Here is a 27414-nt window from a genome sequence, read left to right on the forward strand (position 1 = left end):
AGCGTTAATCCTTCCCGTTGCCAAGTTTCACCTCGGCGCCGGTGCCGCTCTGCAGGCGCCCGCGGGTCCCCGTTACCCGCGGTGCCGCGCGTGGCCGGGAGGTGGCACTGTGACACCAACGGGCTCGGCTGGGTCTGTTCGCACGGCGCAGGCACTGGTCGGCGGGGTCGCTCCATCATTCGCTTCCTTCAGGCTGCCCGCAGAACTGGTGGAGTACCAGAGTGACCGGGTTCTGTGCCCGTTCTGAACGGGCATGGGTAGAAACTGCATAAGAGTCCATTAGTAACAATTAGTGCATTATTTCTCACAGTGAATCCACAATAAGAAATGTAATAGCAGGTTGGGTTTTTTTTGTGGTGTGTTTTGGGTTTTTTTTGTTGTTGTTGTTGTTGTTGTTTTGTTTTGGTGTTTTTGTGTTTTGTTTTTTTTTTTTAATTTTGTTTTGTTTTGTTTTTTCTCCTTCCCTTAATTGCAGAGCTACAGGTCAGTTTATTTTGCTTTGTTTGAGGATTATTAATTTTAATCTGGGGTTTAACTGAATTGATAATAAAATTAACCTTATTGTAGAGGACTGATAGGATCTCCCTACAGTAGACAGAACTCACGTGCCCGCTTTGTGTTTTTGTGATCATATGAACTTTTAAATTTCATAGCTGATGTTTGTTTGTGTCGGTAGTACAAATACTATTTCTTTTTTTACAAGTTTTTTACAGGGGTCAGATCTGTATGTACCAGGTGTGCTTGTGAGCCCTTAGTGTCTCTTCTTTCCTTCTCCTTTCAGACCAGGGAAGATGCTTTTTCGTTTTAACATTCTCTCCCAGCACTCTGAATTAGAGATTTATTTGCAACGAAAAATCAATTAGTCCTAAATTTATTCATGGATTTCAGGTCCAGCGATCAATGCAAGTCCACTCAGTGGGCTCAAGGGGACCCAGTTCATCCCAGTTAATGTGTCTGAAGGGGAATTACCATTGATGCTGTTTTTTTCCCTTCAGGTCAGAGATCAGACCTTGCTGTCACGGACTGCGGCAACCAGGAATGACTTCACCCTGCAGCTACCCAAACTGCACCTAGAGACCTTTGCAGTGGAAGGGCTGAAGGGCAGGCCAGAGGTTGTGGCATTTCAGGTTAGAGTCTAAAATAATCCTGTTTCTTTTCTTCCTTTTTTATATCTGAGGTAGAATAAGAAGCTGGCCTGCTCTGAATGTGTGGAGAACAAAAAGCTTCAAAACTATTGCAGTCAACAGTTTAAAGGGAAATTATTTCCATATATGTTCTTGAATATGGTATTTCAGAGATGATGCGAACTTTAAATTTTGCACATGTAATGTTAAATAACTGATGGGAATAGGACCATGGAAAAATATGGATGTTATATTTGAAAATTAATATCACTCTATCCCAGCTCCCCCTTTTCTCCCCCCCCCCCCCCAAATTTAAACAGACAAATGGGGGGGGGGGGGAGGGAAAGAAAAAAAAGATTTTTATGCTGCTTTTTGGTCAGTATCAGATTTTTTCCATTTTCATTTTTAGAAGTAATAGTGATTTTTTAGCATTCCTAATTTAAAAGAAATTGCTATTTGGAATACTTAAATATGGAAGCTATTTATTTTGTTCATGTAGGTTTAAAGACTTGTCTGTTTGAAAATACCAATTTCCTTAGGAGGAAACAATGAGAAATGAAAAGAAAGATAAATGAACTGAAAATGTACATATTTTCAGCTCTGAAAATAGATTCTGTGCAATGACCACTTATTGCATTTAAAGTCTTTTATGTCTTCTTACACATGAATTCTCCCTCAGTCTTTATAGCTGTGCAGAATTACTTCATTCTTGTGACACATTATTGCTAAAGCCAGAACATTTTATTTTCTCAATGAGAGAACGAAAGGCAGAATGAGTACATACTTCTTTCATTGTGCTCTTCTGTGCAAGTCAGAGAGGAAAGCTAGTAATGTAAAAGGCAAAGAAGTCAGACAATGCAAGTATTGCATAGTGTGTGTATACTGCTGTAGTAATTCTTTTTAATTTATTGTAAAGTGTCTGTTCTAGATACACTATATATAAATTGCAGGAACAGGGTCACAAAATCAAATGTTCAAGAAAGGGAGATTCTAAACTTGACATTTCTCACTGAACCTTAGTTAACCCAGCTGTGTGTCTGTAGCAGAGGGTAGAGTTGCAGATGTTTACCTAGTACAGTACAGTGATGATCAGTTTTAAGGCTGTGCAAAAGTTCCACAGGTGGCACCTTTTCAAAGAAGCTGTCCTGGAAATCACAAGCTTTTAAATACTGCTTTTCTAATTTGGTGGCCTATTCAGTGGTAGCTGCCTTTTTTCTTTTTTTGTCCCTATCCAACTCCCATTCTTTTTTGACCTCAAAATGATTGTAAAAACATTTGGAAGACTGCCTATTCTTTCTTTCTAAGGAGATGAAGAGAAACAAAAGTATAAAAACTTGTATTTCACATTTGTACAGAATGCGCCTGTTATAACTAGCACACAGTAATATATGCCCTGGGTAGGTTACTGGTGGTGCAGTATTGTAAACACAGTTTTTGTTCACCTGACAGCTCCTATTACACATGGTTACTCTGTACATACATAAACATCAGTGGTTCACAGTCTTTCTCACTGTGCAGTTCCTTTTCTTTTCTTTTCCCTCCCCTTTCTGCTTTTTGTCTCTAGTTACATAGTGCCTGTTCGATAACTTTTACTGCTTTATAGAAATTATATTATAAAATTTCCTTTTTATACCTGGGAGTCAGCTAATTGATTTTAATTTCACTGTATGCAAAGCTGTATTAAGGGCAATCCTGCAATCTTGAATGTGGTAAGCATATAGCAATCACTTTATGGACACCTCTCGTTAAAACCAGTGGAATTGTTTGCATGCGCGGTCTCTGTAACCACTACTACTACATATATTTTATAGTCTGTGACAAGTGCATTTCAATTAAAGGCCTTATTAACTGCAAGTGTTAGACATAAGGAGTTTTATTCCAAGTCTAGATTTGTTGATATTTTGTGGTTTCTTTAAAAAAAAAAATGTAAAAATTAAGATTCTAATTTAGACTGTATGATAGGGATGAAGCACTGGGTATCAGAACTGTTGAGTACTGAAGAGATTGCATTGTTTTATTTTTATTATTCATGTGTCCAATTCGCCGTAGGTGGCTGGAATCAGTAATTAATAATAACTTGATAACTGCTGGTTCAGTGTGTATCACTTAATCATCATATGAGGGGAATAAAAAAAAAGCTGGTATTTTTCTATGTGCATACACATTTTTCCTTCCAAATTTTTCAGAAAGCAAGTGGCTGTTAAAGGCCTTTTGAATGGAAATTACTTGATGGGCTCAGCAGCATTATGGAGCTATATTCCTTGTCACTGGGAAAACAGGAAGTCTCAGAATTTTTAGATTGCTGTTACTTCTATATGAAAGTTTCCTGGGAGAAATATGCTTTCTTTATGGGAGACAAGTGCAAGGAAGATTGGCGTGATTAACCTAGGGTGCTTGACTGTGAACTCAGTGAGAACATGATTTAAGGTGTGCTGCTATGGCATATATATGGCATATATATATGCGTGAATGTTCCCACTGAAGACAGAAAGTGGAACCGTACATAAAGCCTCCAATAACTACAGGATATAGGGTGAAAAAGAGCAACTAAAATAACATGACATTCCTAATACTAGTAGTCTTGCTTGGCAGATGAGTATTTAAATTAGCCAGTACATGTTATAAACATTTTGTAAAATACAAAATCAAACTATGCTACACCTTTAAGAAGAGGATAATTTTCCCTTAACTCTCTCTTCTGAAAGAATGTTATTGGCTCACAGAAAAAGTGGTTATTTAGAAGATTCAGTCTGAATTGTCTCAAGTACTTTCACATCAAATATGTAATTAATACTTATCGCAAGCAATTTGATCTAAAAAACCAATATATAAAGTCCCTAAATAAAGATAGTTTTAAATTCATGTATAAATAATTAAGCATTGGTATTCTCTCATGATAAATTTCTTCTATTTGGAGTTCTAGATTCAGAAGGGTAAGAACTTCTATGAAAGAAACTTCTAGTCTGATACCTAAAATTGCTTCAAGTTTTGCAATAGAAATAGGATGTATAATGTATACTTGATACGTAAGTGCTTGATTTCCAGACAGGGAGGGGCTAATAACATACAAATCAGTGGCTTTGTCCTGTGTAGGATTATGCTCTATATCTACTGTTACAGGCTGGTTTTACAGTAGGTATCAGAGGTGTACTTTAAACCAAGTGTAGTTGCCTTAAACTGTCCTTATGCAGCATGTCCCAAATGGTCTAATACACGGAAGTAACAGATCAATTAAGTCATTGTGGGTGAAAAACAGTGGCAAAAAAAAACTAGTCATGCTTGACAGAATCGTATCTGCTGCATGTGTGAAATACATGCATATGGCTGTGTGATCAGACAGCGACTGGTGTTCACAATGCTTACAGATAGGCATTTAGAGAAAGAATAATCATTTTCTGTGTCATGGGAACTACTTTAACCTCTGTTTTCAAAGTCTCCATTTGCATATTTTATTAATTGGCTCTTGTAGTTTGTTGTGCTTGCTTTGGTGACTATTTGGCGTGGCAGGACTTTTTCTCCTCTAATCTCTACTTCCTAAAGGATATGGTGTGACTTCTGAATGTTGGTTCGGAAGAGAACCAGTATTCACAGATGAACTTGTGTTGCTTTTTCACAGGATTGATATTTGATAAATACCAGGTGAGAGTGTTTCAAAGCTATAGCAATCATATCATTTTACCCTTTGAGATACTGCACATTTTTCCAAATGGGCAAGTTTTGTAAGTGACTTTAATGAGGATGTGAATGTTTACTGCATTTATGAGGTATATGAAAAAGCAGATGTAAAGATGAGACTACAGGCAGGATTCTGGTTTAAAAGGACATATACACAAATCTGTAGATGTTGGTATTCATAGGTCTTAGGAGAAAGCATTTGTTTGTGTGCTGCTCTTCACTTGAGATGTGAGATTGACCTTACTGTTGGGAATCCCTTGCATATAGGAAAATTGTAGTTTATTCTAACCAAGGACTTGAGTAGGTAAATCAGTATTTTCCATTACTAAGTTGTCCCTTAATTTTGAAAGGTACTACGACTTGTGATGTGTTTTCTGTCATCCATGCAGGTTTGAGGTGGATAATTTTCACTTTGTCTCATCTGTCTCCCACTCTTTTTGTTTCCCTTTCTCTGCCACATGCACGTTGTCTCTCCCCGTGTCCTATGTGCACACTCTCCAGTGCATGTGTGCAGCACGCTTGCTCACTGCTGCGTGTGCACTGCCACACACACTCTTTCTGCTGCTGTTGCTCATGCTATCCCTGCCATGCCTGATGCCTCTGCTATACACACGCTCATGCTTTCCTTTGGTCCATCTCTGCCTGCTGCTCTGCTTCGTCTGTCTCCCAGTCTCTGCCACTCTCTCGTGCTCGCAGTGGCTGCCCTGCTAACTCTGCCTGTCACTCTCTCTGTCCATACTGTCCCCCTGCCTCTGGCTCTCTTCCTTTCCCTCAGCTTCTCTCCCCCACTGCCTTTTGCTCCCTTTGTGTTGCTCTTCCCGTCTCCAGCATGTGTCCATCTGTTCATGCAGGTTTAGGAAGTCCATATGGGATTTATATGTACTTTGCATTGCTCAGGTGTTTTGAGGTAGTTTGAAATGAAAAATGAAAAGTAATAACATAGAGGCTTATAGCAATGGTAGTAATATAGTCAAGTACTGACATATCTTCAGTGTTAGCATATAAAGGAGTAGGTTCCTACCATTTATTTTATGTAAATTGTGTATTCATGTATGATTTAGTCATGCATTATCTGATTGTGTTGTAGGTCCACTTTTTGTAATTAATTGGGAAATATAAATGTAGTTTAAAGTATTAGGAGCTTCTTAATTTGTATTTATTTTCACTCGTCCATTACTTTCAGATTTATACTTGATAGATTAGAAGGTAAAAGTTATGCATAATTCTGCTGATAATTTTTCTTAAAATAATAAATACTTTCTCATCCCTATGTTTACTTGTCAATGAAATATTCTTACCAAATTGAAGAAGCAAGTGATTTCAAAGGTAAGATTATATTTCTGTCATTAGATTTTATCTTCTGCATAAGGCAAGTCTTTCAAACATAAATCATTTCGGGTATGAGGACTTAATGGGGTGAATTAATTGTGGAGTAGCTGGTTGAAAACTGAATTATTAGCATTTTAAATCTTGTGCTTCTGTTTTGGAGCCTTTTGCTTTATTTTTTTTAATGCATGGCTATTAAAAGAACAATTAATCGTGGGTTCGGTGGGTTTTTTTTTCCTCTTAATACTTCAGAAAGGAGAAACCTTTTTAAGGGAGTCTTGAAGACAGTGCTTTTATATATGTGTGCACCTAACATGCAAACACTTGTAGTGTTTTCCTTTTACTTCCACCATTTCACCCACAGAAGGACCTATCCATTGCTTTACAGAGGCCAGAAAGCTGCCTCCTCTGGAATCAGACTCTGCTGCTGCTGTTGAATAAAACTAGGTCTTCATTCTCCAGGAGTTCAAGAGCTGCTGTCAACAGCACCGGGGCTGCTCTACCCCTCTTTTCTTCTCCTCTCCAAAAGGACTGATTTCCTACCTAGTGTCAATATGTGCTGCTGCTTACTGACCACAAACCTGCCTTCTCTGTTTAACGAGAAAAGCGATTCTTTATTAATTTAATGATACTTTGCTCTTGCACCTTGAGTTCAAATGCTCATAAATAAGTAAATGTTTTAATCTCATTAGAGTGGGGTGACCTCTTGCAACCCTGACCTTTAGCAAACTTCATTTTGTTCAAAATAAAGTTGGTGCAGGGCTTATGAAACAATAATTAACATCTGAATAAAATCTGAATAACCAGATTGAAGAGACATAACACGAAGAACTCTAATCTCCTTGAATGTGTTCAGCTGGTATCTGAGCCATTTTGGCATAATTTGGTTTAACTATGATTCCTTTAAAACCTAACATTAATGTTTGTTAGCAAAACACTATTTAAAACCTAAAGTGAGGTATTTTCAAAATGCTGGTGATGTTGGAAATTTTCCTTCTATAATTTGAATTTCACACTCCTTCTCCTTTCTGTTGGTTAGCCATGTTCTCAAATTCCTCTCCTCTTCACAGCTTTTCTTTTAGCAGTCTTTTCCTCCCTGTCCCCTATGGGCTTTTCATTGCTCTCTCCTCATGTTCTCCCTTCTTATCATTAGCTTCTTTTCCTCACTTTCTCAGCAACAATTTCACTTTTTCTTTTTCTTCATTTCCCTTTCTTCATTCCAATAAACGAATAGAGACTATATGAAGAACCTTCTCAGAAGGCTTCCGATTAGCTGGAGCACTGACTGCACACCAACCCTGTTAAGTCTTTGGCACCATGGGACTGTAAATATCGAAGTCAGTATATGTAATCACCAGTTAATCAATTACTGATTAATTGATGTTTCTGTCTCTTTATGCCTGTGAAACTACTAACTCTTGTCCAGTCTCTTTCATATGCATTATTAGTTTTGTAAAAACTTTTCAGTTAAGTTCTGCTGCTGATTATCTTGAATGCCAATGTTAATATATAATAATTTAACCTTTCAGTAACCTTTCTTAATGGAAAGCTTGCTTTCTTAACACTGTCAAGCAATCATGTAACCATCTGCATTTGTCCACTTTTTCATACATTTGTATCTGTTGCATGTGAGTAATTTTTAATGAAGGATCTGTGCTGATAATGTAAGAAAGCGCTGCCGGAGCTGTGTAAAACATGATCTTAATTCACCAAGTTTATTTATTTAGTTTTGGTTCTGCTTGTAATCCTGGCATGGTTGTTTTTTTTTTCTAGCTGGTTATGAGATTGCTGCATTGTACAGAAGAAAGCATCTTTCTTAACTTCTAGTCACTACTCTTTTATGAGAAAAATTGCTCTAGAGACATGGTGATCTCAGTAGGTACCCAAAGCTGCCTCAGTGAACAAGGGCAGACTCCTAAAAGCTCTAACTACAAAATAAAACATCGTTCCGTAACAGATAATAACAAATACCATTTTCACAGCACCTTTTTTGTTAGGCAGTTTTTCTTGCTTAAGAAATCCTTTCAGAATTGCATGGGATTATCTGTGCACAGAATCTTCAGAAAAGGAGTGATTTTACCAGATAACCACTGTGTAGCTTGGATGTGACTGTATTGTTTGATATTATGTGTGGTGTGTACTGTGTAACACAGATAAGCCATTTCAGAAGTATAGCTGTTAAACTGTTGATAATCATGTGAGTTACAAAATGAATTCATGAAGTGAATACTGTGAAAGATTAGGAATTGTCTGGAATCTTACTTTTTTTGTACTGGTTCTTTTAATTTAAAGAACTAAGAAGAAATGCTGAGCAAGTGAGTCTTAAGCAATAGAAGTTAATAAGGCAATAGACTTTATTACATAAATACCTTAGTTGCAGAAACAGAAAAAAACTATTTTCTATTCTTAATTACATTTAAACTAAAAAACCAAGATTCTTCAAATGCTGAATCTTTTCTTTAGCCTTTTTTCACTTAACTGCTTAGTATTCCACCATTATAAAACATAACTCTATCTGTTGTTCTTATTGGTAGCTTACAGAGAAAGAAAAGTTACTAGACAACGCACTGTATTAGTGCAAGAATTTTGTAATGAAATCAAGGGAGACATTTCTGCCTACATACTGCATTTGGTGGGCCTTGTAGTTAAAGACCTGGAAGAGGAAGGGTTATCTACAGCTTGAGCAAGATTGTGGCTTAGGGATTTTCTGATTGATTTCATTTGCTGTCAGTTAAGGCTCTCTTAATGTCAGCGTTCTTTGCATAATGCCTTGAAAGAAAGACTGATGAAGTTTTTCAAATTGATGCCGCTTACATAAACTGACCCTGATTTGCCCTTCTGCATGACACTATAAGTGACAGCACTTAGACAAAAATATGGCAATGAATATGCAACTTAAGGATTGAGAAAAACACAGTAAACCTTTCAGAATATAAAACTAGGCCAAAAAAATCCAGGCTATTCTGCTACTCCACAGTTGTCATATATTGAAGAAGTAGATTGGGATAGAATCCCAAGTGCCATACCACTAAAGTAAAATTCGAAGAGGACAGGTTTTGAAAGGATTAGAAGTTAACCTGTTGTTTTGTTTTTTTTTTTTTTTTTAACCAAATTCTACCCGTTTGCCACTAAATAATTTTGGAGTTCTGGGGAGCAGGAGGGAAAGGGTGTGTGTGTGTGTATGTGTGTGTCTCTTAATTGTGACTCATAAATTCACATATGTTGTTACCTGCAAATTTTCTTTTTTACATTGTTGTCTTGCAGAAATAAGAATGAACTACTTTGAAGCTCTTGTCTTGATTTTTTGGTTACTGAACTGATTGATGATCTAGTGATATGTGCTGCTAGAATCCAAAGGTCACAAGTTCCAACACTTATATTGGACTGTGAAAAGCATAAATTCTTAGGATTGATAAGGTCTATTGCTGTAGGTCTTCCAGGACAAAGTAGGGCTTGAAGTAGGGCACTCATTTTTAATGAGTACTTGTCCATTCCAGTACCCAATTTAATTACATTCTTCTTTAACTTTCCTTTCATTATGGTCTCTTTCCTCATTATGGTCTCTCCCTGTCAGAAGCAAAAAGGTATTAAGAAATTAGGGATTGGGGAGAAAATGGAGAGGGTGCTAAAGCAGTGTAAAGAGGACGAATGTGGAACTGTTTTGTAAACCTAAATAACAGGGATACATAGCCTGTGTGTTGGCAAGTTTACCTGCAAAGGATTGAGTCTCTCATGGTTTTTAAAAAGATCATATCCATAGAAAGACTACTATTTGTTTATCCTCCTGAAACTTATCCTCCTGATAGAACTTATAGTGAGATTCCTTTGGATTTCTTCCACATCATGATCTTTTTTTTGACAAGTGCAGTTCTGAAGTAAAGATCAGGAGGAAACAGTCACCGCCTGTGGGGCAAACTTGCAGCACCTATTTAATGCCTGAATACTATATTTTATATACTATATTGTGCATTCTCTCTGTTCTGAGGCAGATCGTGTCTTCTTTTCTAATACTAGCACCCATTTGTAGGTTGCCTTCTTCCTGATTCTATCATAATTGACAAATACAAAATGGAGAGATGCGAGAGCAAAAAAAAGCATCGTGCCATTGCTATGGCATATACTGCCAGGCTTTTTCTCCATCCAGTTTCCCATTCTCAAAAGAATAACTTTTTTTTTATGAATTAATATTGCACAAACTAAAGATTGCAAGTTAAAGTTTAAATTCTGAAGTTTTTACAAAAGATAGCAAAGACCACAGGACTAGGTTTTGAGCAGCAAGTCTCCTACATGTCAAAATGTGATGTTTGTCTGTACACTGGCAAAAGTCACTATCCTAGATGCTCGATTTGTTCTGCATTTATTCCGTGTGAGACTTGCTACAAATTTTACTCCTTTGGGAAACAGAGTGTGGGACTGAAGAAACATTTAATGCCTAGAGGGCACATAGAATAGCAGTAAATCTGGTTGTCCCCACTTAAAAACAGGTTGGATAGGGGAAAGTAAAACAAAAAGTGTAAAAAAACAGAGCTAAAATGTCTCCAGAATTTCTCTCAGCCTTTGCCATTTTAATTCAAATCCTTCCAAAACCTCAGAATCACAAAATCATTAGGGTTGGAAAGGGCCTCTGGAGATCATCTAGTCCAATCCCCCTGCCAAGGCAGGGCCACCTAGAGCAAGTTACCAAGGAACAAGTCTAGGTGGGTTTGAATGTCTACAGAGACAAACTCATATTTTTGTATTCAACAGCCATTTATTGTCCCATTGCTTTTTGAACCCGTGTAAAATTAAGCATTCACATGACTTGTGGAAAGGACCTTAGCAGGTTAAGTACATACTTCCTGAAAAACTATTTTATATGTATGCTTTGAAAATGGTTTCTACTACTTCACTTAATGTTAATATGTTAATAAATATTCCCAGTTTACTTTCATGCTTTGGCATCATCTGCCATAATCACCTACCATTTGCCACTCCTTGTTTCTTTTCAGGTTACTTTCGTAATTTCTGAACTACAAGAAGGTGAAAACCAGTAGCAATCATCTATAGTTTCTATATTTAGTCAGCTGTGGAAGTGATTTCTCTATGTTACCAACATCCGTAGGCTCAATTTCTCATAAATTACCTACCTGCAAGTAGTGGTCTAGCTTTGAAAAATGGATAAGGAAGTAGCAACCAGTTAAAATTAGAGGTAGTTAGAAAATGCACTCCTCTAGGGTGTTTATAAGTTAGGATAGCTGGACGTCCTTGGATAAGAAGCTGCTTTTGTTGATCCACCATTAGGATCACCAAGCAAGTGCACAATGTTACAGTGCCTGCAACTCCTCACCAAATGCAGTAAAAAAGAAAGAATAAAAAGGGCTTTCTCAATGTAGTTATGGTACCCTATGATAGTCAGTATTTTACTTCTAATCCTGTTGTTGAAGATTACTTGATGTCTCTAGGAAAACTCATCTCACCAGTACCTATCCTTCTTAGTTTTCTCCTTTCAGTGTTGCTATAAGCATCCAATTTTATAAGTGGAATTCAGAAAGTTATTTTGTCTCTTGTGCTTCTAAGGAATTGGATCTAATTGTTTACTGTTGACAAGAGAGGGGAATAGACCGTAACAGCCTGTTCCTTATTTGCCAAGCTCCCAACCTAATAATTCAAATCCTATTCTGCAATCAGATTATAAATTTCCACTTAATGAAAAGACATATAGTGCTGACTACAAAACAGGAAATCGGTGTCTTCCAAAATATTATCTAAAAAAGCTCATGAGGTAATTACTTTTGTCTTTGAATTGTTGGTTTTAATGAGGACAACCAGAGCTCTGCCAACAGAAAAGTTAGTGTCTTCTTCTGTTTGTTTTTCAAGTTTTCTCACTTAGCTTGTTGACTTTTCACGTGGAAGAAGCCCAGACTTCAGTATAATGGAGTCTCACTCATCCACCAGTTTTCAGTATGCATGATTGGGATTTATACATTTCTGAGTTGAGCATTAGCTCAACTTTAACTAACATTTATACCTAACATTAACTGTTAGGTATATGACATGCCAAAAAGATAGACAAACAATCATTTTTTTCCCAACAAGGGTTTTCTTCAGCCGTACATCCATTGTCAGAAGAACTAGATATTCAAAGATGATGGATCATTTTAGTAATGTTTCTTCCTCAGAGTATGATGGTTAACAGAAAACTTCGTGAGGAAAATATGTTTATTCTTTCATACTAAGTTTAAGGATAGCAAATTGTCAAGTTCGGTGTCACTACCACTTTTGGTGGTATTATTGCAAATATTCTCCAACTTCTGCTTTGGAAAGAGGAGTGCTAATGTGTATGGTCATTAAGGTCAGTAGTAGGTGTACTGTGCTCTTCAAATTTATTGAAATTTCTAATAAAACATGATCATGGCATAAATCAGGCCTTGAAAGCAAGTTTGATTGAAAGTCTAGCTTTTTTTTTTTTTTTTTTTTTTTTTTTTAATACAAATTCTGATGAAGTCCAAGAATTTATGAAGCAAAGTTGTCTTATTAACATCAGAGTTCAGGCAGAATAAAAGGAGAATACCTGTCCATCCTATATATGGCAGTGGACATTAGATTAAGTATGTGTCTGTTTACCTGAGGAATGCAGTTCAGCAGGTCATTACAAGTAGAGGCTGACTTGTGCTTTTCCCTATGCTGGCATCATGGGTTTGTGTACATAACTGATGGTTTGGTGAGAAGCCAAAATGAAAGTTTGCTCTCCAGCCTAACAGGTATAGTTTCTTTACAAAACTATGAAATGTTGCTTTATGTAGGATGACATATTTATGTTGAATTAAAATTCAGTGCCACCATGAGCACTTTGTAAGAAAAGCAAAGGAGATGAAGTAACTATATGTATCACAAAACATCATGCAGTTTTCTAGCCCCTGGGCTCCATTAGACTTGAGCAATCACCTAAAATTTGATGTGAAGATTAAGACTCAGTAAAGATTGTTTATGTATGAGCCACATAATCGCAGTTGTCATGTTGACTAAACCTGCCAGAAGGTGCCTTGGTCTCTCCTACTGAATGGCAACTGCAGAATAGTTAGTCTTCATCTTTTTTGCATGGAAAATGCAAAGTGGACACAGTTCCCCTTTATAACCACATGTAAAATATTTTAGCTAATTCAGTTTGAGAATGTTTTAGTCTAAAATTGAAAAGCTGCTTCTTGTGGCAGAAAGGAGTAATCGGTATCTCTTCATAGCTATAGTCAAAATGTGTATGAAATGTCAACCCAGATTTTGAGGGGTAATAGTTTTCTTGTGTTGGAGTCAGCAACAGGCTTTTTCTACACCGGTTAAAAGTAAAGTGGTATTTTTTAATGAGTTTCTAAGAAGATTTGTCTCAGTGGCATCTGTGTGTCTGTAGAGCATGTTTCTTTACTAAAATAATTGAAATTGGTCTTAGTTAATAGAGCACTCTTTAAAAGCAATGGAAAAAAAGTATTTTAATTTTCAGTAAACACATTGTTACTACTACTTTGGCAAATAGTCAAGTTAGGTACTTATGTTGGATAGTTTGTGAACAGGATTTCAGAAGAACAGAGTAGTTTTTCAGATTTTATATTTACCTCAAGGGGAAGTTGCTTCAGATTTTCCTATTTAGTAGCTTGGTAGAGTAATGTCTGCTTCTCTCCCCTTCTTAAATTGTTCTCATACACATATAAGTAGTACATTAGATTTCAGACAGTTAAGACTTAGTATTTAGGAAACACTTATTTATAAAAATATTTTTTCTTATACAAGATTTCCTATCCATATATCGGAGTCCCTAAAAAATAAGAAAGAATATACTTTTTAAAACGGATTTTACTTCTGTGAATTTTATTGTGAAAACAGAATTCTGTACCTCATCTTTTGTACATCTATTTTGCTTCCATGATATCATTCCAGTAGACCAAAAGCTACATCATCCAGGCACAGGCAGATTGTACTTTCACTGGTATTTCACCTGGATTGTGATAAGAAGTTCTACTTTGTTGTTTCTTCTTGAGATGAATGTTTGATGGGACACTGCCATTTTCTTAATAAATACTGTGCTCACTCCAAGCAGATTTTCATGCTCACAGGTGAGGCACTTTAATGTGGACTTTTTACTATTTTCAGTGACTACCTGTCACTCTTTCTTTCATTCATGTCTAGAATATACACGGCAAGAGGAAGTTGAAGGAAGGGTGCCAGCCTGAAACTTCTTTCAGTTTCCATTTCTTTCTCACCAAAACCATTTACTTGAAAATTCTTTTTCTCCCTTACAGACTAAAATGTTCTTTTTGTATCAAGACTATGTAAGAGAATGGGAAGAAGTACAATGTATCAGTAGCATTTTCCTTATGGCTATGGCTTAAACCATAAGTTTTTTGTGAAAGCGATTGTTTTTCCTTTGCCATTTGCATACGTCTGTGCTTTGTGCAACAGAGAGAATAATTTTTGCATGTACATATTATTGGCCTATAAAAATCTGCAATTCCTTAATTTTGTTTAGTAGTGTTTTGCTTGCATGCTCCAGAGAGACTTCTTTTGCTATAAAATTCTCAGGATGCTTTCTACCTGATCATACCAACACATTGGTCTTAATTTATCAGTTTCTGGAAGATCAATGTTATTTTTGAAACTCTTACACTTCGTAATAATTTTAATGGCAATTCTTGCTATGCCCATCCACAGTGGTTTCCAGTATGTTTTCCACTTCACCTTCAGTCTCTGTCAATTTCAATGCTCCCTTTTCAATTTTCTTGTAGGAAGTCATGTCATTACCTTTTGCAGTGAATCTAGCCTTTTATTTAGAGCTTCATTCCCTTGGGCTATCCTCTGAGACCTATGGGGTAAAGTAATTGTTATTGAAGCGAAGGGGATAGAGTTAGGCCTCGTGTGTGGCACTGAGTCAGCTTTCGTTGGAAAGAAAAAAAAAGTTGTAGCAGAACTGACCTGCTTTTTGGCACATTTAAATTGTGCATGCCACGCTTGAATGGAAGCGAACAAAAAGTTTAGTGTTGAAATGAGATACAAGGAGAATAGATCATTAAAGAAGTGCCAAACAGCTGCAAAAGTGCAATTTTGCTGAATGCTGTTCCCCTTGAGGGTTTTGCTGATGCCTGAGAAGCTGCTGTATTTACATCCTCCACTGATGCCACTAGACGTTTTGGTGTATGGGTCAAGGCAGACAGAATGGTTTTTCAAATGCTAAAATGTATGGGGAAAATGAATTTTAATCCTTTCTTCCCCAAATATAGCTCTTAAATATATGATAAATATCCTGAAATCTTGCTTCTGAAAACAAAAAGTAATTGATGTATGTTTTGTTTTAACTAGTCTTGTTTATGCCAGTTTGAAGCAAGGCAACAATGAGAGGCATTCTATAGGTTATCCATTAAGCATACAGAACTCCACTCTGTTGAGTTTTGTTTTCTCACCAGTTGCTTTTACCTGAACTGAACTTCAGCCAGATTCTGTATCGTAAGTGAAATTCTCAGCCTTTTCAAATTCTCATCTAAGCACTTTGTTACACTGGAGTTAATCGTTCATTCTTCTGAGGTCCATCTTTTTCTACATATTGCTCATAGGTAAATTTACTACCTGCAGACATTCTTTTTTGGTTGAAGAATTTCCTGACAGGAGAAAGTACACTGTGTAAAGTAGATGGTCTTGTTATTCTTGCTGCTGCATCTGATGTTACTAACTCCATGATGATTTTGTCAGGCTGCTCATTTTGTATCTTTGATACCTCTTAATAAGCATCATTTCATATAAGGTCTCCTTGCTTTAGTTTTGTTCCTTCTAAACAGGAGATACAGTTCTATGATAACAGTAGGCCCAATAAGATACTGAGTTAACGGTATAACATGGATGTAAAAATAAAAAGCCTGACTCTTAATCACTTGGTATTTTATTTTATTTTTGTAACTTCAGAATAGTCTAAAACTTTAAATGGAAACTTCCATCCACACTTATTTATAATTCATAATCCAAATAAAGATTGTTTTGAACTGTATTTGTTCTCATTAGCCAAGCACTGAGGGTGAGGGCAACAACATGCACAGTGTTTTAATTGGAAATTAAAAATGCTGTTTTTATAATGTATAATAAATACATTAAAACTTTGATGAGAGGTCTTCTGCTGATTTGCGTATGCTGATCTGTATATTACTTGTCATATGTTTCTACTATAACTGAATTGAGAACAGCTGAAGTTTAAGTGACATTTGAATTTCATGAATTAATTTTAAAAAAAGGTTTATATTTCTATTTCATATTCCTTAAAGACTGTTGTGTAATTTGTCAGTATTAGCCATTTTCACATTGAATAAAATACTCGTGATGCTTGGAGTCTTCCGGCCTTGTTTTATAGCCATATGCAAAAGCTGTTTTAAAGCACCGATAGCACTGTGCACCTTAAAATTACTTGTACTAAGAATGGTGTAGAGAACAAGTAAATGATTGGTTCAAAAGTACATGGAGGGAATAGTAGAAGAAATTGGGTCTACATGTCCCCTGGAGGACTGTCTCTGATGTTAAGTGTTCTCAGTCCTTTTAAAGATTAATCTGGAGAGGGAAGACCCAGCTTAAACTTTGCTATTTTGCATTGCAGTTCAATGGTTTGTAGTTTATAAATAGCATCAGATTAGTCTGTCCCACTTTTACTCTTAATTCAGGTTTCTCAGCTTCATCAATCTGAATCAATCAAGCTTAAGTCAGAATTTTTATGTGTACACTACTATTACAGATGGGATATCTGAACAGGTCATAAGGACCTTTTTCCTTATGGCTGCTTAGAAGTAAACCTTATCTGTCTTTATGTAATAGATCTGATAACATGCAAATGACCAGGTTCTATGCCCATTCCCCATGTATTAAGCTTTCTAATAAGTGGAACTTCTCTATTGTGGAAGACAGATTTGTGACTTAATCTGAGATGGCCATGAGTTATGTAAAATCATATATAAATGAACGCCTTCAAAAACCCAGAGTATTTGCCTTCCTCATTATTATTATTATTATTACTATTATTATTTAGAATAAACATTCTGCACACTCATTACTCAAGGATTGCACATTGGAAGACTGACTCAAACGTACTCTTTTTCCTAACGTTAGCCCTGAGTGAAAGAAGTCTAAACTGACCCTGACTCTTTGCTAGGGAGTTGGGAAATACTGGAAGAATGTGTGTACCTATAGATGTATAAATGTTACCCTCCATGTTAGTAATGAATTGATTAACATTTAACAAGCTGACAAATTGCTTCCTTCTGGACTTGAAAAAACTCTAAATGTCTTAGAAAGAATATTTGCTGTGTCTGAAAATAAGCTTGAAAATTAATGCATTTTTCCTAAATTGAAATTTTTCGAACTCGTTAAACAAGATGAAATAGCTAAGTTGAGCAGCAGGTTGGTAACTGCTGTTTCAGATAACTGCATGAGCTTTAACTGGCCCTGGAGATGTGGGATGAAGCTGTATAGATTAGTAGCTTCACTAACTTCGTGGTGGCAGAGGTAAAAGGAAGAAGGTAAGGAATCATTTCTAGTTCAGTGATACCTATAAATATCATGTGGGAAGTAATCAAAGGAACACGTAAGATTTTTTTTTCTATGAGATTTGAGACGCAGCTTGTTATGACGCATTGATATAATCCTTGTTTATGAGTCACAGGGCTCAGTCTATAGACCTATTTCAACATCTGTCTGATTTTTAACATGTGGGCAATTGCATGTGAAGACTCTCAGGCAATTTTATATGGGGTGTGAGATACATCCACATTCTTGCTTGGTATTTTTTCTGAAGAGCTTCAGGACTTCAGTCATGTTGAATGTGGATGGAAAATTTAAAAGCAGGATCAGAGCTGACAGTGACAGACTTACAGAGCTATGTGAATGCACTTTTAGGACTAGTACCATAGTATGAAACACATTTTGGATATTCTTTCTGATTAGAAAAGATACGATGGTGTTAATTTGCCAGTGCTGTTTTCTATGTTTGAAAATGTAATGAGTTGATTGATTTCAGCTATGTTACCTTTTATTCTGAAAAGCAGTAGTGTGTTTGAGAACAAAGGAAAACAGTAAAAATCTTTGTGAATGCTTGTTTGAGGTACTAGTTTATTTCTGCCTCTACCACAGGCTTTCATTCAAAAGGCTAATTTTGTATTATCTGCAGTATGTTCTTACAGTAGAAACTCGCTACAGGTCATTTCAGAAGGGAAAACTATAATTTATAAAATGGTTTTAACCAGTTGTAAAAAAGACCAATAATCTCAACAGCATACCACTGTTTAGTGTAGATACAAAGTTACCAGTACTGCCAAATCATTTGTACTCTCTTGTGCTGCTAACGTTATTATCCGTCTGATCAATATTACACGGTTGGGACATTCTTCCTCTATGTACATGAAAACAATTCTATTTTCCCAGCTATATTGTAATCAAATTATTTACTTTCAGAGGTCTGCAGCTTTACTGTGTTGCTTTTCTCACAAATTAATTTTTTTTTTGACGTGGAGTGGGAGGATTAGTAACTCGACTTACTTTGAAAGTATGAACATTTACTTGAAACTGTGTACTGATTCTTTGTAAACTTTGAACTTGCACTGCATTTTGTATTTAAATGCAATGAAAATGGTATCAGCTGCTCAGTGCAGTACTGCATATTTGAAAACAGCTTGTCAAAACACCTAATTAGTGTGTGCAGTAATTTGCTTTTCTTTAATGCTGTTAATATTCAAGATTTTTGAAAGGAACACGTCCTATGTTAAACCTTTTTAATGTTCAAGTTCTGATATGGAATTTTTGCCTGGCTTCTAACCTTTGTTTCATTTCTCTGATTAATAAAATTTAGGTCTTATGTAATGAATTTGGATGTATGCTATTTGTCATTTAAGTATAACCTGCCTGGCACTGATGATTTATTTTACTTTTTAAAGGCCATGGTTAAAAGTTTTATGGATGTCTACCAGCTTGCAAGTTCCAGAATTGACATGCTGCTGAGAGAAACAGCATCTCATAAGCTTCTCACTGCAGCCCCAAAGTCCAAGAGCCAAACAGCTTGTCTTCATGAAAATGAGAACCTGCAATTGGTAAGTCTGCTTTTCAGTTAGGTTTTGTCATTTGGCTGTGGTTTCCTAGCCAGCGTCTCCCTTCATGCTGCATAGTATCTGTAGGGAAATTCAGTAATATTTCGTTATAAACATGATAGAGCAATAAAATTTGTGTCAACAGAAACCTTCTGAGACTTTAATAGAAGAGGAAGAGGGTGGTAAAAGTTAACATGAGGTTTAATTTTAATACTCTATCTTCTACAAGGACCTATTAATTGCTGCTGTCACTAGAAAATTATACATTGTGATTTCTTGGGTTTTGACAGTACAGTGAATGGCTAAACCAGAATATTATTAGCTGTGCATGTAAACAAAATGTTTATTAGGAGGCATGCTGGCATTTTTTTAAACAATAGTGGTTATGAATAATACTTCATGCTAAAGTTGCAGGGTTAAAATCCAATTTCAGAAATAATTTCTTGTTACCTACAAAGATACTTGGAGTTGTTTAAGGCTAATAAGGTGATTCTTCAGATATAAGAGCTCTCTCTAGGGGGATTACTGAATGCAGATGTATTTGGGTCCCACAGGCAGGAGGCCAGACACATAAACTGTCATAAATATGTAGCCAAGTATGTCTAGAATGAGACTGTGCAAGCTGTGCAAGTTGCATACACTTAATGTATTTCTTCTCCATCTTTCTTTACTTTGCCATGTGGAATAAAAGAGAAAATTTGGGGGCTTGTTTCTTTTTTGGTAATGTTTTGGTGTTTGATGGGGTTTTTTTACTGTTCTCTCTTTCCTCCTTTCTCCTCTTTTATTCTTGTGAAGCAAAGGATCATAAGGAAAATGAGGGTGCTTACTTTTTTGAAATCGACTATTGGTAAGAAGAGATCCGTTACTAATGCAAGTGACAGAAACACAACAGCAAATGTATATTCAAAGACTGTGACTGTGACCTTGGTTATTTCCAACAGAATTACATTAATTTCTTATCCTGCTTCTATATTGGATCAGTACAATGGGAAATTATTGCAAATAGAAAATATACTAGTCAATGCTGAATTTTAGTTTTCAGAGTTGAATGAAAGCTTTGTTTTATTTGTGACTGCACAACCTTTCTAGGAAACTAAATGAAATTGCTTCACTAAAACTGCTCCTTTTCTCCTCCACCCAGGCTTTATGTTTTTTACTAGGTTCACATGTGTCCTGCTGAGCCTGTGCCCAGTGTAACTGGGTGACTCTTTTTCCTGTTATGATTGGTTTTGTTGTTTAAATCAAGATGACCACTTGTGTACTAACGATTGGGAAGTGTGCCAGTCTTGTTTCAACAAGGTTTGCTTCATTTGGGTTGAGAGAGCTTTTAGCAAAGTTATGCTCGTCCTGCCTTTAAAGGGTTATGCAGTGACTTGATATGTTACAGTGAAAACAAATACCTTGCCCTCCCATCTCTCCAATGCCTGTGGGTAAATACGGTGCTTTTAAAGTTATTTGTGTCTGCCTATGGTGTCAATGTAAAGATGGTACTTTCTGTGTTGTAGTACGATCTGTTGGCCTTCCTATACAACCCTCTAGGGAAAAGAATAGTTCTTCCTTTAGATGCACTTTAATTTGAACCAAAGCATGAACATTAATGGAAAGTGGGTTAGAATTCCAATGTAAAGGCAAAAAATTTAGAATTATACGTGTTCAAGTTTCAATTAAAAAAAAAATGTGCTTATGGTATCTTGTACTATATTTTGGTTTTCTGTAAACTTGTCCCTAATATTTGGAAAAGTTGCATCAAGCATGACTTCAGCCATCACAGCTTTCAGGAGCAACTGACATTAAAGTTTCTGCCAGTGCTGTTCTGTTCTAATTTTAAGGAAGAAGTTTGTACTAATTTTTTTTTTTTTTTGTATTAAAAGAGTAGAACAAATATTTTTGCTTGATTATTTGAAATGAAAGGGAGTAATGACTTTTCTTGAATATCTATTTGGTTTCAGAATTGTACACACTTTGTTGGTTTCAGTCCACTGTGTTCAATCATATATCCAGTTTTGGTAACGTTGCAGGCAAAACTTTTTATGTAGGAGATAAATACAGCAGCTGGACTGTATTAATTGCAGGTCTTCATATGACAGATGCTTGTATTCCTAGAACAGTAACTTATTACGGAGTGCTGAAGTACATTTTTGAAAAGTCTTTCAGGTGTATACCATCTGTGGACTGTTACCTTATAAGATTAGTGTTTTTCTCAGTATGTTGTGGCTGTCTTTAAATGTCTGTACGCTGGTTATATATGCTGGTTATATAAGGTTCTTGCCCTCCCAACTGTCCATTGGATCTGAATTTGAGCCATTCATCAGTACTCATCTTTTCCATATTCAGAAGGTTGTGCTTTCCTAATCGACCTTTTTTGTACTGAAATTTGCTAACTATGTTGCCTTTCTATTCACACCACTTTTTTCTCTTCTGTTGTCTTGGGTTTTGCTGATAATTGTGAAAAACAAAACTGATACCATAAGGCAATGCCAGTGATTCTGACTTCTCATTTTTTATCTAAGACTCTGAATTGATGTCTCCATCCTCCAGACTGCTTCTAGTCCAACCACTTTCCTTCTAGTCAGTAATGTTTAGATTCTGAGGTTATGTGTACTCATGCTAATGCCAACAGAGAAGAACAGGAAGGGGTATGATTATGATGGACAGAGATGAGATGAACGCTGGTAACACTGCTTACAGAGATGAGAATTGTTATGTGGGCTGAAGGGGAGTCAGTAGCAGAATGTCTCTGTACTCTTCGTGTCCAGCTATCTGTCTGTTGTACTCGTCTCTGATGATTCTTCCTTTCTGCAGAGAAAGGGCCTGTGAATTTTTCATTCTTGCAACTCTTAAAAATTTAATATGTCTGAAATATAGATTATTGTTTTTCTACCTAAATATTTTTTCTATTGTTCCCTATTCCTGTATTACTTTTCCATTTGCCTTTTTTTTGTTTTTTTACCAAATGCTTCTGAAATTTCCCTTACATTTCTAAAATGTCAGTTTCTTTTCTTTGTGTTATTAAGCATAAACATTTTGCAATTCTTTTTTTGTAACCATAACAGTTTCACTTCTCTGCATTTCTTTTTTTTTTTTTTTAATTACTTTCTCTCAAGTGCAAGTACCACAGTCACAATTCTGTCCTCCACTACTTTCTGCATTGCTACCTACCACATATATGTCAGGTCATACGTATAATTGGTAGACATGATGATGGTAATAATAGTTATAATAATTCAGCTAAGAAGATATCATTGATATGGGTGTATGTTGTCTTGGCTATTGGTATGTAGGTTGCAAGAGGAGGAACAGAGATTGCAAGAGGAGGAACAGAGAAGCCAGCAGTCAACCTCTAGCACAAAATAAGATAATTACTTCACTGAGCACTGAACTCATTACTGGACTGGCACTGCTGTTTTCTCCATGAAATTTAAGGAACTATCTTGTTTCCCTTTACGTGACTCTCCCTTTATGTCTTATTCTTTTCCTTAGGAAAGACTAATGTGCTTAGAAGGTGGATTTAGTGGAAGTACTTCACTGTAGTAACTAACTGTATACACCATCTGTATGTAAGCAAAGAAGGTATCAGCTAAAATGTTCTTTCTTTTATTTCTGTTTCTTGCTCAGCAACATCTAGTAGTATAAACATCATAAGCTGGACTGTGCTTAGGATTTCCTGGTAAATGCACTCTTGCCAGTTACTTTAGCAGTACTGCATTCTGCTGCTTTGGTCCACTTTAATTCTTCAGATACGTTAGTTTATTACTATACTTAGACTTTCATTCAGAGTTGCAGTAATAAGTAGGCTTTGAATGAGAGCTTTAAAATGCACTGTGCAGTAGTATAGTCAAAAGCAACTATCCTGTGGGTGCTGGGGGGCACATGTGTTATTGTATTAGTCACATGGAAAGCACATGAATCAGCAGTGTCTGTGCTGCCAAAGATTCTGTTGCTGCAATCACAGTGTTCTTGAGAGTGGATGCAGTGACACCGTGTTTTCCAGCGTGACTTGATATATAGGAGGAACTGACAGAACATTATAAAATTTCTTCACGAAGTGTTTTGGTAGCTTTTGGCCCTGAGATTCTGTGTTTGATATCAGTACTGATGTCAGGATTTTAAGAATTTAAAATATTCTGGTATCAGGTTTGGCAGGCAAAAAAAGCCACTGTTGCATTGCAGGTGGTCAGGTGTTTTTCTGATCCTGAAAGTGCAGCTGATCTGGTGATATTACTTCCTTTCTCTGCTTTCACTTCAGAATCAGAGTGCAAAGAACAAAGCCTGAAATAACAGTGATTTATAAAGATGACAAAAAGAGAAAAGCTTTGTGTACCCAGGAGAAATGGGAATTTGGGGAGCGAAACTGAAAGGGGGAGAGAGTGGGTTACAGATGGGTAAGAGAGGTGAAGTTCTGTAAGAAGAGCAGGGTTCTCTAACTAAGTATGAAAACATAGTTGTCTTTGGATGCTTCTTCTAATTGAGTTTGAAAATTAAATCACTCATTCTGTGTAGCTTTGCATCATTGTTACTTCTTCCCTGCCCTGAGTTCAGCAATAGCAATCATTTTTTTCTCCTTCTTAGTAGCTGGTGCACTGCTGTGGTTTTGACTGTCGGCCTGGGAACAGCGCTGATAACACTGATGTTTTTAGTTACTGCTCAAATGTTTAGTCTGACCAAGGACTTTGTGAGTCTCATGCTCTGCCAGGGAGGAGGAGAAGCCAGGAGGAAGCAGGGACAGGGCACCTGACCCAAACTAGCCAAAGAGGTATTCCATACCACAGCACGTCATGCCCGGGGATGTAACTCGGAGTTACCCAGAAGGGCACGTTCTCTGCTCGGTTGGGCTTGTTTTGGCGGGTGGTATCATATTCTCTTCCCTTGTTATTTCCTTTATCATTATTATTATTGGTGGTAGCAGCAGTGATTTGTGTTATACCTTAGTGACTGGACTGTTTTTATCTCAACCCGTGGGAGTTACATTCTTTCGATTCTCCTCCCCATCCCTCGGGGGGGGGCGGGTGGGGGGTAGAAACTGCGTGGCTGACTTGCCGACTGGCTTAAACCACGACATTCTCTCACCCCCTGCAGTTGTGGTTGTGTCTGTCCTTTGAAAATGCCTAACGATATCACTTTAAGTACTGAAAAGACATAATTGTATGTTTTGGTAAGATGAGATAAACAAGGAGAATCGTCTTACATGTGGAAAATCCTTATTTATTGTTGAGATGCTAGTAATTGACATATGCTTGTATATTTTGATGAAGAACTACATTAAGCAAAAAGTACAGTTTTCTTCCTACTCAGAGCAGTCAGCTCTCAGTTCTTATGATCTACTTGAATCCTGGTCATGGAGGGGGGTAGAGAGAAAAGAAACATTTAAAACTCAAAATTTAACTGCACCAGTTTCTTCCTACTTAGCCTGGCTGTTCTGTTCACGTTCAGTTCAGTGGTTTTACTTGTCTTTCTTCCCATACCGTTTGTTCCCTTGTCATCAGTTCAGTCTGCATTTTAAGACTGAGACCTGCATCTAATAGGGATGCAATGACTTAAATTTGTAAGGACAGAGCTGGAGTGAAAATAAAACACCCTGTTTGCCTTTTTGCTTGCTGCATAGGAGAAAGGGACTTACTCCATCGGTGTCATGTTAAATGTCAGAGAGCATCTTTCATGGGCTGGAGCCATATCTCTTGTGTTAGGACATGGAATGACTGATGTAGCTGGGGGAATTCTTCCCAGATGTTGCAATAATAGGTCCTGGATGAAAACTCTGCTTGGCTTTTCCACTACTTCATGCTAGCCTGATGCATAGTTGAACTGAAATATTTTTCGAAAGATTTGGAATCGAACTGGTTTTTTGAAAGATTTGGAGATACCAGTTTTTAATTTTGCCTTGCAAAAAATAATCAGACTTGTTAGTATTACCCTCTGTCTTGCACTGTTTTCGTGGAAATAGTCTAGGATAAAGTTGAGTAGGATATGAACCTCAAATAATTGCAACTTTCGCTCAGGACGGTTGGTTGCCAGTGTGTGGTTTATTTGCTGTGAAACACATGAATGGTCATAAATTGATAGAAAATACAGAAAAATCTGACAGGCTCACAAGGAGAATTTCCCAATTATTGAGATGATAATAGGTGTGAGAGAGTGGAGATGTCAGTATAGGCAAAAATAGAAAACTGTATTTGTAATATTTACTAACTCTCTATTAGGCTGAATCCCTAAAGCATTAATATCTTCCAGAAACTATTTTATATTTAAATATTTGCATTTCTTATGTGATATTAAGCAGTTGGGTGTAATTTGCCAACCTTACTGCATAGCCAGGGAATGCAGGTGTCATAGCGCAAATACTCCCCTTGTCATGTGGTATTGCTTACACAAGTAATAGTTGTAACCAAACAGTATAAATCATACAGTTTAAATTATTTGCTTATTATGTAGTACCAATAAAAAAAAATGAAACCAATAATATAAATCACATTATGTAACTTCGGGCAAGGTGTTCAAAAACAGTTACAGTAATCCAGCAACACATTTACTATTGTGTAAAGAGTACTTCCTTTTTTATGCAAAATTTTTTTGATACTCAATATTCTAGGTATGTGAACTTTTAACTTGTCAGACTATTGTAACATATTTGAAAATTATAGTAATTTGATTAAAATGTTGCCTATAAGGCAAAAGGTTCAGTTAATAGAATCCATATGTAATTAAAGCGCAGAACTAAATGTAATCAGACCCCAGTGACTGGTGCCTTCAATATTGATAGTTTTACAGTGGCCTCTGGGGTTGAAAGTTTATGTTAAAGTTAGTAATGTAGCTGCGCTCCAGAAAAAGAGCAAGACAGTTTAGCCATTTTAACGTCCTGAAGTGATAGTCACGCAACAAAAATAGTTGATAGTCTGAATTTTAGGGGTATCTTCCACTCGCAGGTGGTAGGAGAACAAGACTACTGGAGTGTTCCAGTCAGAGAATTGCTTTCAGCAGCAACCCTGCTACGTAAACATCGCCAATGAAGGATCTTGCTGTGAGCAAGTAACGGTGCTTTTTTTTTTCAATAATATACTTACTTCAGTTGTGTGAATTTATGTTTGAATCATCTGAAAGTTATAGACACAACACTATGTACCAAGCCACAAAAGAAGTTTAAAAAAATTTCCTGAGCTTAAAAAAAATAAAAATTATTTTCTCTGGACAGTTTTAAGAGACGACATCCTGTGTTAGAGTTCTCTAATCATCACCAGCACAATTTACAATCAGAACACACAGAGAGCCAGTTCAGACCAGCTCATCTGTTGACTTTGGCAGAAGCCCTTAATCTCACTGTGTGCAGCTGCCACTTGAGAGCTGGGGACTCGGCAGAGAGCCGAAGGAGGGTGGGATGCAGGGTTGGTCAAGGCATGAACACATAGGCCTGCTTCATTTCAACAGCCGTACACTGCTTTTTTTTATAGTCTTTTCATTTTACAGCCTTTTTTTTTCTCCTAAAAAAGAAAAAAAAACCAAACCCCAACCAAAACCCAACCCTGAAATTAAATGAGGACCTCTCATGAGCCACTGCGCTCCAGGCATAAGAAATTGTAATGTCTGGCTTCCAGAAACTGTCCCGTCAAAATGTGCTTCTGATTAGGTGGCTTAATTACAGCTGTGAAAACAATGTTGATTTAGGCCTCAAGATTCCAGTGCATGTCAGCCGTTATTAGCTAGCCTTGGACTGAAGCCACCATTTTAAAACTCTCTACCACTAAAGTCACACACTGCCTGACAACTTTTTATTTAGGCAGAAATGTTGCCAGAAGCAACAAATTTTATGCAAAATATTTTTCATTGTGCAAATTTCAAATGTGACACTGTTGATGGACATAAAATGGGTAGTTATGTATGGACTTCACCAAGTCCAAAACCTAACTTCTGAAAAAAAAACCACCCCAAACCCACCACTGAACAAAAAAACAACCAACAAACCCCCCTAAACCCAATACCCTCTCTCCTTTTCAAATAGTTTTTGTAAAGTTTGACTGACATAATGCTTAATTTTAATTCCTTTAATTCATTTTTATTCCAAATCCAGCACGTTGGTTTAACCACCCAATTTTATTGCGTCTAAATTTTCCTGACAGTTTCATTTGCTGTTGGGAAATAAAATTGCTGGTTTTGCAACATGGGAAATAATGGCTAGTTTCAAAACCAATGTGTTTGAAACTTCCTTTGCCTGAAGCAGGTTAAGG

At 36.7% G+C, this 27414-nt stretch overlaps 1 protein-coding gene across 1 annotated transcript in view; it reads left to right on the forward strand.

Annotated features, from left to right (window-relative positions):
- Positions 1-27414, forward strand: part of CCDC171 (coiled-coil domain containing 171) — a gene marked incomplete at both ends in the record, with an annotated part of 152274 nt that overhangs the window by 110926 nt on the left and 13934 nt on the right. The window contains 2 exon segments of the mRNA XM_080638297.1: positions 996-1127; positions 19049-19201. Coding sequence (XP_080494423.1) covers positions 996-1127; positions 19049-19201 — 285 coding nt within the window.

Source organism: Psittacula echo (genome assembly GCF_963264785.1).
Source record: "Psittacula echo genome assembly, chromosome: Z".
NCBI lineage: Eukaryota > Metazoa > Chordata > Aves > Psittaciformes > Psittacidae > Psittacula > Psittacula echo.